Below are 13,594 nucleotides of genomic sequence, written 5' to 3'. Positions count from 1 at the left end.
TCACGCATATTAAGCACAAAACTCACGCACATTAAGCATAAAACTCATGCATTTAAAGTTTCAACAACAACTCACATTAAGTACACACTCACGCAATTAAGCACAAAACTCACACACCTTAGGCACAATACTCACGCACCTTAGACACAATACTCACACCTTAAGTACAAAACTTACGCACATTAAGTACAAATCTCAAGCACATTAGGCACAAGACTCACGCACATTAAGTACAAAACTCACGCACATTAGTCAACCGCATAACCGCACGGGAAGCACTCACTGGAACCTTATATATATATATATATATATATATATAAATGCTGACATGTCTTTGTTTGACTATATTCTTCCCAAAATATTAAATCCTCAACCATAAGGACCCCCCACATCCCGATCGGTACGTCAGAGCATAACCGCACGGGAAGCACTCACTGGAACCTTTCACTATATATATATATATATATATATGCCGACATGTCTTTGTTTGACTATATTCTTCCCAAAAGGTTGAATCCTCAACCGTAAGGACTCCCCACACCCCGATCGGTACGTCAGAGCATATGAGAGGATGTAGCCCAGTGCGGACTTGTTTAGTTAGAATACAATCCTTATTCTACCCTAGATGAAAAAGAAAATCCTTAATAAATACTAACATAATGTAATTAGACAACTCAGCTACAAAATATTTCTTAAAATTAACGAATTGACATGCTCTAACGACAACTCAGCTACAAAATATTTCTTAAAATTAACTAATTGACATGCTCTAACTTGGATAAGTATATATATATATATATTAACGAACATGGAAACTAGCGCCCATAATAACTTGGCAAAAAAAAAAAAACCCACTATTACTTATTTACAAACATTAAAAAAGAGTTCAAAATTCAACAAGACACTTCATATCATCAAAAGACTAAGCAATATAAACATCCTCATCAGTTAGAAATTCCCCTGAACTAAAGATGCCACAATGGAAACTCTTTCCACAATTCAAATATAAAAGAAAGAAAAAAAAATCATCCCCAAATGATAGAAAAACATCATATATTATTCCCTTAACTAGATTGATCATTGTTCAAGCTAGGACCTCAAGAGTTTATGAAAGTGCATGAGATCAACAGAGGGCTGGCAAGCTCAGAGTGAAACAAGGCTATTCACATAGGGCACGCAAATCGTATCATTCAATTCAGCTGGCTGGCTCAGTGCTTTAGTTTCTTTGGATTTGAAATCATAGGAGTATAATTTGTTCCCGCTCTTAACCACTAGAATATCACTGCTTATGGAAACAACTTTGCTGCCAATAGCATCCAACTTCAACACATCAGGGTCAAGAATAACAGGGTGTGGAGTGTCCCACATTTTCGATCTGGATTGAATTTGCATTGTATTTGAGTAGATATTAACCAAGATGCTCACCATCACAGAATGGCTATTGACAGAAACCTTACAAAGCCTTCCATCAAATGTTCCCAGTACACAGTTACTGCCATAAGAATAGCTCTGCAGCAATTGTGATCTATCCTTTGTTAAATCAAAAGAAAGAAGACCACCACTCGCCAGAGTCCAGAAAACAACGCCATTGACATGAACACCAGACCTCGGAGCAACTTTTTTAGCTCCAAAACAAAGCTCCCCAGAAATGTTCCAAGTATTATTATTGGAGGTGTATATTTCAAATTCAGTTGCATCATCAAAATCATCAGATTGGAAGGCACAAATGAGTTTGTACTCAGGTACAAAGTTGAGCAGTGACGGTTCAAATATCAGCACAAGTGCTGGCTCGGATCCATGACAAGCAGTAGGTTTTGGAAGTTTTTTCCATTGTTTTGTAACTGGATTGCACAAATAGTAGTACCCGTTTTCATCTCGTCCTTGGCAACACAACAGTCCATTTGATGAGGCCCTAATGACAACAGGCTCTGGCAGAAAACTCAAAGATGGATCTGGTACACCAGAAGATTTTGGATGAATTGGTATGAAGACGGGAGCATTTCCAGGAGTCTGACAAAAAAGGCCTGATATGCCACGACAACAAAGTGATTGATTATGGTGGAAGAATGGTGCTGAAATCTGGAGCTTCCAGTCTCGACAAACAGCCAGGAATCTGAACAGTGATTTAGCAGGAAGGAATGGAAGAGCTTGTTCTCTAATGATATCCTTAAGATCCATGTAAATCTTACTGTTTGATGCAGTATGAAGGTTTCCTGGCCTTTTTCCTAGATCCATTGTTGCAACCAATAGTATCTCTAGAGATTGATGGGCTACAATAAACACATCAAAGCAACCATATTACTACCAAATCCCATGAACTATAGTATTATCCTCTCCCATTGAGCAATCACTATTCCCAAATACAAAGAAACATCATCACATAGTAACAGCATCATAAAATTGATCAAGATTATCAGTGTTTCATACTTCCGTTAGAAAGAATGTTTCAATGATAACAGAGGCATTTCAGAAAAGTCTTGTAGAATAGATTTATTACGAAAAATTGAGAATGGACTAAATAGGAAATGTGCAAAGGAAATCACACCATGTAAAACCATTGGTAAAGCTAGAAATCACATAACCATTAAAAAAAAATAAAGTACATCTATAAGAAGCTATGCAGAAGAAAATTGGATTAAACTAATCTATAAGCTTAAAGCTTATCTATACAGTAGCATTCTTTCACTATCCCTATTCATTTGCTTCATGTGAAAAAGGCCCAATTCAGATTAAAGAACTTCATTACCTGAATAGATCAGTAGGAGGTAGGAACAGTACATGATAATAATAGGGCATCATCACGACCCATTATAATAGGCAAAAACATAGATAGGTAACAACAATATTTCTCTGGAATTCAACAATTCCCTAAACACTAAACCAAGATATATAATTATATACCCATTGAAATGTTCAGAAACACCATTCTTGAGTCACAGTATAGGGAAGTACTAACATAGAAACGCCAAAACTTGCACAGAATGAGAAAAACAAAATAAAGAATGGTCAGGCACCGAACTGTAGAGCCAAACGCAGCTGTAAATACAAGTCTTAGAAGATCTTACAAGTTTCACAGCCATTCTTTCAAGTTCTCGCAAATTTCAAGTTTCAACAGCAAATTCACGGATCGCAGGTAGTGATTAAGGAGCTTACGTACCTATGAATGATAGCAAGGGCGAGGTATGTATCTGAGAGTGGGGACAGAGGCGTAGCCTAGCCTGCCGCGGACTCTTTTGAGAACCGGAGACCAAGAAGACTGGAGAGTTGCCTGACCTCGTTTTCTTTCCCTTCAAGTTGATTATATATGAGCTTTTTTCCCTTTTTTTTTTTTTTTTTTTTTTTTTTTTTTTTTTTTTTTTTTTTTTTTTTATAGTTAATTACCGATTTGGTCATTCGACTATTAGAATTTCATCATTTTGGTCCTCAATTTTTAAAATTGTCCAATTGCATCATCAATTATGGAAACGTTAACCAAAATGGTTCTCATTCTGTTTTATCATCAAAATGCAAGGGTAAAATAGGAAGTTCCAATATTCTTCATCTTCCCTACAATACCTTTGGTTTCCCTGCCTTCTCTCTAATTTTGCTTCAAACAGCCGCCTTTCAAGCAAAGAAGAAGAGGCCGGTTAGTCCGGCAAACACATCTCAACTGGTAAGCCAACCTCACCAGCCATGGAGATGACGAAACCGCCGGACCCGCTCGAAACAACCACTGAAATTGGCTTCCGTTTCCTGGCAGACCTGCAGTGTGCTGGATTCACGTCGCCACCTCTAGAGCTGCTAAGACTTGTGAACGACGAGGTAACTCCAACGAGCAAACAAACGATTAGCGGTCAACCCAATGTCATCTATCGACCAAATCTATCAAGTAAACAATCTTTTCCAATCCAAAATAATCAAATAGGAATAGTGCTCTCGAAAGGAAATTAGCCACAGCAACTGCCCGATGACAGATATGAACACCGGAACATCGAGGAGGTTCTGGCGACAGCTCTGGACGTACAGACATCGCAACCCACCAACCACCTAAAGCCGACATCTAACTGAAAAAATACGCTGGTCAACGGGGCAGGGATCCACGACGGTAGAATGTGTCCATTAGAAAATGCTCCAGTTCACATCCCATCTCAACACCGCCACTAAACCATCGACACGCTCCCTACGGCCATCGGAGTTCCCAATCGCGAACAAAACCTAGCCACCTCCAACAACAATCCTTTTGTTTTTGGTCAATCAGCTACTCAATTTGTACATAGATCAACGTAGAACACTGATGTAGATTTATGATTTTGGGTCGAAATTTGGACAAATTCTCAACATTTAGTTCATAGTGTTTGCGATTAGGGTTAGGCTTTACGAATTGGGTTTTTTTTTTTTTTTTTTTTCTCTCTTCTATAAACTAAAATGAGAAGGAAATACACACCGAAGAAGACTTAGATAATGAAATTACATTTTTATCCTCCATTTTAACGTCTCACAAACAGCAGTTTCGGTTGATGACCAATTTTGTCAGAAATAGCATAGTCGAGGATACAATCGTACAATTTTGAAAGTCGATGACCAAAGTGATGAAATCCTAATAATCAAGGGACCAAATCGGTGATTAATTCTTTTTAAAAATAAAATAAAATAAACAACTTTCATTAAACTTCAAAATCCAACCTCAAAACATCAATGATACATTTACGGGCGTTTGTTGGGAAGGAATTACAATTTCATTCCATTTAATTCTCACCTAATTTTGAAGGCACGCAAATTCCTTCTTTTGGTTGGAGAGAATTGCAAATTCGTGGAATTAAAATCTCATGCCGCCACATTTCAATTCTATGGATTTTAGGAAAGAAAAAAAAAAAAATAACTATGAGATAAAATTACTCCTGTTTTTTTATAACCTAAAATTGATGTTTAACTTTACAATACTCTCTCATTTTCAACATTTTCAAATAAAAAGTACAAAATTGTGTTGCATACTGCCATGCAACAACCTGTTTAATTTGTATTTTAATTTGCAAGTTTGCATTGCACATAAGCAACAATAAAATTGAAAAAAGAAAATTATGTTCCACTTGTGTAGCCACATCATTCTTTTAGGGATGAGATTAGCGCAAGGGGCATGATTTCTAGAGGACCATTTTCAATAACATTTCTTTTGGTTTGCATTCTTTAACACTTGTGTTAAGAATTGTTTTCTTCCAATTCTATTGTGTCATACCAAAATATTACTTTAAATTTTAGGTTCTATAAGATGTCAATTTGGACTAAGGGTACCAATCTTGTTCTACGGACGGTTTGTCTAATTTTGGTGGTCAGTGAATAAGTGAGATTCATAGGTAATGTGGAAAACCAGTATCCTAAAGCATTAAATTTTTTTGAAAGGTTTTGAATAAAGCTTATATCATGTAGATTAACAAGAAGGTGCAGGTAATAGTAATGTTTGAATAAATCTATCTCTTCAATGAATTTATTCAAGTGTGGATATCCAAGGAGTATATAAGGAGCTTAAGGCATAGGGAGAAGGTTGACAATTAAAACAAATTGAGCTGAAAACCTATTATCTTCTTTGTCCTTGTCCTACTTTAGATGAAAACTAGTGCCCAAACGTCTAAATGGTTCCAATAATAACTAGGAAGTTCATCAAACACTTCATATCATCAAAAGACTAAGCAATATAAACCTTCTCATCAGTTAAAAATACCCCAGAACTAAAGATGCCACAATGGAAACTCATTCCACAATTCAAATATGAAAGGAAAAAAAAAAAAACAAAATCATCCCCAAATGATAGAAAAACATCACACATTATTCCCTTCACTAGATTGATCATTGTTCAAAGTAGGGGCTTGAGAGTTGAGAGTTCATGAAAGTACATAAGGTGAACAGAGGGCAAGCTCAGAGGGAAACAAGGCTATTCACATAGGGCACACATATCTCACCATACGGTTCATCTGGCTTGGTAAGTGGTTTAGTTTCCCTGCTATGAAAATCATAGTAGTATAATTGGTTCCCACTTTCAACTACCACAACATCTCTGCTTACAGCAACAACTTTGGAGGCAAACAAAGGCATATCATGTCGGGGTCAGGACCAAGCACCCATTCATCCCACATTTCAAACTCATCCAAAGTATTTATGTGGATATTAACCAGTTTGGAGACATTGAAAAACACTTCAACCCCATAGATAAAAAACTTACAAAGCATTCCATCAAATATTCCCAGTAACCAGTCAGTGACAGGAGAAGAGCTTTGCAGTAATTGTGACCTATCCTTTGTCAGATCAAAAGAAAGAATGTGGTCACTCTTCACAGGCCAGTAAGCAACACCATTGAGATGAACTCCAGACCTCAGATCAGCTTTTATTGCTCCAAAACAAATCTCCCGAGAAACATTCCAAGAGTTATTTTTGGAGGAGTATATTTCAAATTCAGTTGCATCATCAAAATCAGTAGATTGGAAGGCACAAATGAGTTTGTACTCAGGTACAGAGTTGAGCAGTGACAGTTCAGGTATCACCACAAGTGCTGGCTCAGATCCATGACAAGCAGTAGGTTTTGGAAGCTTTTTCCATTGTTTGTGACTGGATTGCACAAATAGTAGTACCCGTCTTCATTTCGTCCTTGGCAACACAAAATTCCATTTGATGAGGTCCTAATGACAACAGGCTCTGGCAGAAAGCTCAAAGATGGATCTGGTACACCAGCAGATCTTGGATGAATTGGTATGAAGACAGGAGCATTTGGAGGAGTCTGACAAAAAATGCCTGATATGCCACGGCAACAAAGTGATTGATTATGGTGGAAGATTGGTGTTGAAATCTGGAGCTTCCAGTCTTGACAAACAGCACGGAATCTGAGCAGTGATTTAGCAGGAAGTTTTGAAAGGGCTTGTTCTCTAATGATATCCTTAAGATCCATTGTTTCAGTAGGAAGGTTTCCTGGCCTTTTTCCTAGATCCATTGTTGCAACTTGCAACCAATAGTATCTCTAGAGATTGATGGGCTGCAATAAACATGAAACCTTGTGATTATCCACGTCATTTTTGTTTGTTTTTTTCAAAAATGAAACAATAGTTTGCTGATCATCAATATGTTTGAGCTGTTTACCACAAAAAAAAAAAGAAAACATTTCTAATAGTGCAATACTGAACCATCAATATGTTTGAGCTGTTTACCACACAAAAAAGACTACATTTCTAATACAAACTAATAGTGCAATACTGAACCATCAATATGTTTGAGCTGTTTACCACACAAAAAAGACTACATTTCTAATACAAACTTATCCAAGTATAAAATGACTACTCCTCCTCTGAGTCCTCCTCCTCTGAGTCCTCCTCCTCTGAATCCTCCTCCTCCACCAAGCCCAAGTCCTCCATGTAAACTTGGCTCTAATGTACTCCAAGGCACCACGTCTGTATGTATTAACTGTAGCCCATTGCGATCAGTGAGGCGAACTCGAAATCCAGCTTGTTCAATATCATGATATACGCCACCCCAAATGCTAGGTGGTTCACTGTGCAATGTTGTATAAATGAAAATGCACAGAATCTTAAAAATGGTGTCCCTATTGCCGTTTAAATGTTTCTTTAAAATGAAGTGGGCTCTAGCCTCACTATCTGGTAACCCAATGATGGGGATTCTATCCCCATCCATCTCTGGCTCAAATACTATTTTTGTAAGTAAAGCCTTAAAATTCTCCCAGGGAGTGACCAAAGGGTCTATGTTTAACTCAGCTTCAACCCCGGAGACATGTTGAACATTAATATATAGTACTCTATGATTCCGCCACGGGCACAACAGATAGGGGACGCGAGCAAAGCTAGAATCTAGTGAAGATAGAGTCTGCAAATCACTGGTCAGTCTGCAATATCCTTCCCTGAACATGACATGACCTCTAAGCACCTCTGCATCCGCACCTGAACCAAAGGGCCTATACACTACTCGAATAAAAGAGCACGGCAGCTCTTCCTCATCCACTGGCGGCTCTTCAATATCATCATCACTGCTGCTGCTGCTGCTGTCAGTTGATTCTCCTATTTGAAGGTCAGAACGGCCAGTGAACCGGGTTTGGCACAAGTATAAAATCACAAAAGCAACTCCTACTCCGGTAATGGCAATTAGTCCCTGTTCACAATAAAAAGTATAAATACCTATAAACATATGCCACACTCAAACTGGGGAAATTAAGGAAAGCAGACCTTTACGTTTGGGATACCCCTTGCATGACTTGAAGCATCCAGTCTGATTAAAAAATAAAGAAGTGTTAGAAAAGTAGCAACAAGCAGTAGGTTTTGGAAGTTTTTTTCCATTGTTTTGTAACTGGATTGCACAAAAAGTAGTACCCGTTTTCATTTTGCCATTGGCAACACAACAGTCCATTTGATGAGGTCCTAATGACAACAGGCTCTGGCAGAAAGCTCAAAGATGGATCTGGTACACCAGCAGATCTTGGATGAATTGGTATGAAGACAGGAGCATTTGGAGGAGTCTGACAAAAAATGCCTGATATGCCACGGCAACAAAGTGATTGATTATGGTGGAAGATTGGTGCTGAAATCTGGAGCTTCCAGTCTTGACAATCATCACTGCTGCTGCTGCTGCTGTCAGTTGATTCTCCTATTTGAAGGTAAGAACGGCCAGTGAACCGGGTTTGGCACAAGTATAACATCACAAAAGCAACTCCTAGTCCGGTAATGGCAATTAGTCCCTGTTCACAATAAAAAGTATAAATACCTATAAACATATGCCACACTCAAACTGGGGAAATTAAGGAAAGCAGACCTTTACGTTTGGGATACCCCTTGCATGACTTGAAGCCTCCAGTCTGATTAAGAAATAAAGAAGTGTTAGAAAAGTAGCAACAAGCAGTAGGTTTTGGAAGTTTTTTTCCATTGTTTTGTAACTGGATTGCACAAATAGGAGTACCCGTTTTCATTTTGCCATTGGCAACACAACAGTCCATTTGATGAGGTCCTAATGACAACAGGCTCTGGCAGAAAGCTCAAAGATGGATCTGGTACACCAGCAGATCTTGGATGAATTGGTATGAAGACAGGAGCATTTGGAGGAGTCTAACAAAAAATGCTTGATATGCCACGGCAACAAAGTGATTGATTATGGTGGAAGATTGGTGCTGAAATCTGGAGCTTCCAGTCTTGACAATCATCACTGCTGCTGCTGCTGCTGTCAGTTGATTCTCCTATTTGAAGGTAAGAACGGCCAGTGAACCGGGTTTGGCACAAGTATAACATCACAAAAGCAACTCCTAGTCCGGTAATGGCAATTAGTCCCTGTTCACAATAAAAAGTATAAATACCTATAAACATATGCCACACTCAAACTGGGGAAATTAAGGAAAGCAGACCTTTACGTTTGGGATACCCCTTGCATGACTTGAAGCCTCCAGTCTGATTAAGAAATAAAGAAGTGTTAGAAAAGTAGCAACAAGCAGTAGGTTTTGGAAGTTTTTTTCCATTGTTTTGTAACTGGATTGCACAAATAGGAGTACCCGTTTTCATTTTGCCATTGGCAACACAACAGTCCATTTGATGAGGTCCTAATGACAACAGGCTCTGGCAGAAAGCTCAAAGATGGATCTGGTACACCAGCAGATCTTGGATGAATTGGTATGAAGACAGGAGCATTTGGAGGAGTCTAACAAAAAATGCTTGATATGCCACGGCAACAAAGTGATTGATTATGGTGGAAGATTGGTGCTGAAATCTGGAGCTTCCAGTCTTGACAAACAGCAAGGAATCTGAGCAGTGATTTAGCAGGAAGTTTTGGAAGGGCTTGTTCTCTAATGATATCCTTAAGATCCATTGTTTCAGTAGGAAGTTTTCCTGGCCTTTTTCCTAGATCCATTGTTGCAACCAATAGTATCTCTAGAGATTGATGAGCTGCAATAAACATGTCAAAGCAACCATATTACTAACAAATCCCATGAACTATAGTAATCATCTCATTGACCACTAACTATTCCCAACTACAAAGAACATCATCACACAGTAACAGCATCACTAAAATTGACCAAGATTTGAAGTGCTTCTTACTTTCGTTAGAAAGAATGTTTCAATGATAACAGAGGCGTTTTAGAGAAGTCTTGTAGCATAGTTTATTATGACAAATTGAAATGCACTAAATAGGAAATGTGCAAAGGAAATCACACCATGTGAAACCATTGGTAAAGCAAGAATTCACATAACCATAAAAAATGCAGACCTATAAGAAGCTACACAAAAGAAAATTGGATTAAACTAATCTCTAAGCTTAGATCTTATCTATACAGTAGCATTCTTTCACTATCCCTATTCATTTGCTTCATGTGAAAAATGGCCAATTCAGATTAAGAACTTGACCTGAATAGATCACTAGGAAGTAGGAACAGTACATGATAACCTAGACTAGAAAACATGTAGTGTACATGATAACCTAGACTAGATACAAATAAAATTAATGATACCATATTGATTTTTTTTAATAAATCTATAAATACATATAGTGAATTAAACACACACACATATATATATGAGAACATAAATTATTACTATTATTAAAATTTGTAAGAAGCAACTAGCTTGACCTGTATTCACCAAAGAAATATATTATTTTTGAAAACCTGAAGCAACAAACCTAATTTGCATTTATTATATGCAGGCCCCGGGCAAGGGCCCAGCCCGCCCTTGTCCAAGGGCGGGCATGCTCACTAAGTAGAAAAAAATATTTAATATTAAAATTCAAAATACACTCAAAACAATACAAAGAAAAAATATTTATTTATATACAATCCAAACAAATAAATACCAAAAGAACTGTAACCTGCAGTGACAATCACTAAGAATAGTTGAAAAAAATTATAAATTATAATAGTGAATTAAACAGATGCCATGAAGGCATAATTGTATAAATAGGCCAGAAATCACAAACTCATGAACTGCTATTCATGGCAGAATTGTCTTAAAAATCCACCAACATATACCCAAAGTAAATGAAGAGATGCCATACATGCATAATAGTCAAAAACAGTCAAAATATGAACACTACTTTGATGAAAACTCATCAAACAGGCATCTCTTAATTGCTCCATTATCAGTAACATCTCCGCAATAAACATATAGCCAACAACAACTAAAGGGCTCTCTACTTCATCAATGGTCAAATATTCCTTAAAAACATAGAATACATATTAAAATAAATAATAATGAAAGTAAATTACACAGTCAGGAATACAAACCTCATCAGCCAAAGTATCCTCTTCATTTATCACAAACTTTGAACTTCATCCAAGGTATATTACTGTATTGTGGTAAAATACTAAAATGGGTCCTAAAACTATATAGGGGTTTGAAAAATGTTTTGTTTAACTAATTTTAACTATTTGACTTGATAGAGGCCTCAAGATGTTTTCCTCATCACCAAACTTGCTGACACCCATATTACCCAGAGGATGATAGTTGAGAGTGAGAGTTAGTTTTCTTCCTTTATGGTCCTCCCCCTTTTCTCATCCCAAAAAAAATGTAAAAATTTATATGTTTTTTAATGGTTTGAGCTTTGGGATGAGTTAGACATGATTGTTTAGAATAACCTTATTATAGGCATATTTTAACCAAATTAGTTCAATTTAGTTTAAATAATAACTAGATAAATGACGGACTGGCCAGGACTATGTGGTCCAATGGTACCCGGGTTGGACTTCCATTTGGAAGATTATGAGTTCGAGCCTCAGTGGAGGCGTTATTGGTTCTTTGTGTTTCAGTAGGTTGAGAAAGTATATGGAGGCGTTATTGGTTCTTTGTGTTTCAGTAGGTTGAGAAAGTATATGGAGGCGTTATTGGTTCTTTGTGTTTCAGTAGGTAGAGTAAGATAAAAATTTGAATAAATATCTTTGAACACATTTTTCATCAAAATGAATCCTTTTTTCCTTTGATTGAAATAAATTTTTTTTGTTGATTTCATTTTCTATTGATAGCCAAATAATGAAAAATTCAACAAATGTTGATTTCATTTTCTATTGATGGTCAAATAATGAAAAATTCAAAAAATAACATTAGGAAGTGATTGGATAAGTTCTCAACGTTTTACAATTTTTATACCTAATGCATTATCTCTTTGGATATGAAAAAGGTTGATAAAGAGGGGTAACACCACCTAGAAACTAAATATGTTAACACATAATGCTTATGTGTATGTTGTTGACTTGACTATCATATCAAATTTAAAGTTTGAAAACTTTTTAAAATGATAGCCAAGTTATAAAAGATTAGGGTGCAACATGAAAAATCAATTTTAGTTCATAGTGTGGAACGACATTTTAACCTAATTATATTAAAATTATTTTTTCACGCACAAAGCGCAAATGAGATAATGTTCAATTATTTTTAAATAAGTAATTCAAAGTATATCAATTCAATATTATATATGAGATGTTTATATATAGGTAATTGAATGTTGTTCCAGTTAAGGATATGTAGATACTATTAAACATTTTTAAAAAATGAAATATAAAATATTTTTTTTAAAAAAATACTAAATAGATTATATTGTTTAGGAATAAGGGTCAAATAGGCTATTGAACTACACACTAAAATACAATTAGGTCATCCAACTAAAAAAAGCTACAATTAGATCCTTGAACATGACAAATTAAAACAATTAAACCCAATGTGACCTATTGACCTGGTAATTAGATGACATGGCGGTAAACAAATTAATTTTTTGAAAAAAAAATATTTTAATTATTTTAAATTTAAAGAAAGAAAGAAAGAAAAAATCTCTGGCCGCCCCTTCACCCTCCTTTGTGGACCTGTTTTCGTCTCCGAAGAGCCACGAACACCATTTAGAATTCTTTCAAGCACTGAAGTAGTACTGTGACTAGAGTCCCTCCTTGATTCCATTACTCAAACCCAAAGCTTCATGGGAAAATGGTCTTTGATTAGAACAAAGTTCTCAGCTCTTCAGACTCACATCTCTGATCTCTCCTCCGCTGCCAATGACAACCCTCTCTCGGCGGACCTTCTCCGGTCACTCTCCGCCGCCATTTTCGACGGGCTGTCTCTTCAGTTCGTTGCCACAACCCCAACCCTCCCCAGAGGGAAGCTTAAGACGCAGAATGACATCGACTCCTTGCTCGCAAAAATCGATAGCCTTAGCAGGGACCTCGTGGTTCTTATCAAGAGCGGCGTTCTCTGCGAAAACGACGTCGTTTGGTTGAGTAGTTATTCGAAGAGGGAGACGATTAGGGCGGAGACGACGAATCTGATCACTCGGCTCCAGATCGGGACCACTGAGTCAAAAAACACGGTGCTCGACTCACTCCTCGGACTCTTGTAGGAGGACGATAAGAGCGTGTTGGTCGCGGTGTCGAAGGGAGTCGTTCCGGTGCTCATCGGCCTACTCGATTCCACTTCTTCGCCGGCGATTAAGGAGAAAATCGTCACCGGTGAAAATTTCTACCGTCGGCTCGAGCAAGCTATTATTATTATTATTATTATTATTATTATTATTATTATTATTATTATTATTATTATTATTATTATTTAAGTTTTTTATTTAAAAATTATTAAAATGTTTTTTTAAAAAAATAATAAATAAAAAATTT

The 13,594-nt window shown here is 36.9% G+C and overlaps 2 protein-coding genes and 1 pseudogene across 4 annotated transcripts; 1 reads left to right on the top strand and 2 right to left on the bottom strand.

Moving 5' to 3' along the window:
* Positions 1-972: 972 nt before the first annotated feature.
* On the bottom strand, positions 973-3,231 carry LOC109151363 (F-box protein At5g03970-like). Of its 3 annotated transcripts, XM_019299350.1 has the most exons (3): positions 3,158-3,231; positions 1,130-2,270; positions 973-1,098 (listed from the first exon to the last, which is right to left on the bottom strand). In XM_019299350.1, the coding sequence occupies exon 2, from the start codon at positions 2,233-2,235 to the stop codon at positions 1,144-1,146; it is 1,092 nt and encodes a 363-aa protein (XP_019154895.1). In that variant the 5' UTR covers positions 2,236-2,270; positions 3,158-3,231; the 3' UTR covers positions 973-1,098; positions 1,130-1,143. The 3 variants fall into 3 exon arrangements, with proteins under 3 accessions (XP_019154895.1, XP_019154893.1, XP_019154894.1); XM_019299348.1 differs by having other exon boundaries at positions 973-2,270; positions 3,158-3,229; XM_019299349.1 differs by lacking the exon at positions 3,158-3,231 and adding an exon at positions 3,066-3,145 and having other exon boundaries at positions 973-2,270.
* Positions 3,232-6,032: 2,801 nt separating this feature from the next.
* LOC109151125 lies at positions 6,033-6,955 on the bottom strand (annotated as a pseudogene).
* A 5,954-nt stretch (positions 6,956-12,909) lies between these two features.
* LOC109151124 lies at positions 12,910-13,326 on the top strand. Its single transcript, XM_019299045.1, has one exon. It carries the CDS (start codon positions 12,910-12,912, stop codon positions 13,324-13,326), a length of 417 nt encoding a protein of 138 aa, XP_019154590.1.
* The last annotated feature ends 268 nt before the right edge of the window (positions 13,327-13,594 follow it).

The sequence above is a fragment of the Ipomoea nil genome, unplaced genomic scaffold (genome assembly GCF_001879475.1).
Source record: "Ipomoea nil cultivar Tokyo-kokei standard unplaced genomic scaffold, Asagao_1.1 scaffold2283, whole genome shotgun sequence".
NCBI lineage: Eukaryota > Viridiplantae > Streptophyta > Magnoliopsida > Solanales > Convolvulaceae > Ipomoea > Ipomoea nil.
This window is presented reverse-complemented; position numbering and strand designations above follow the sequence as displayed.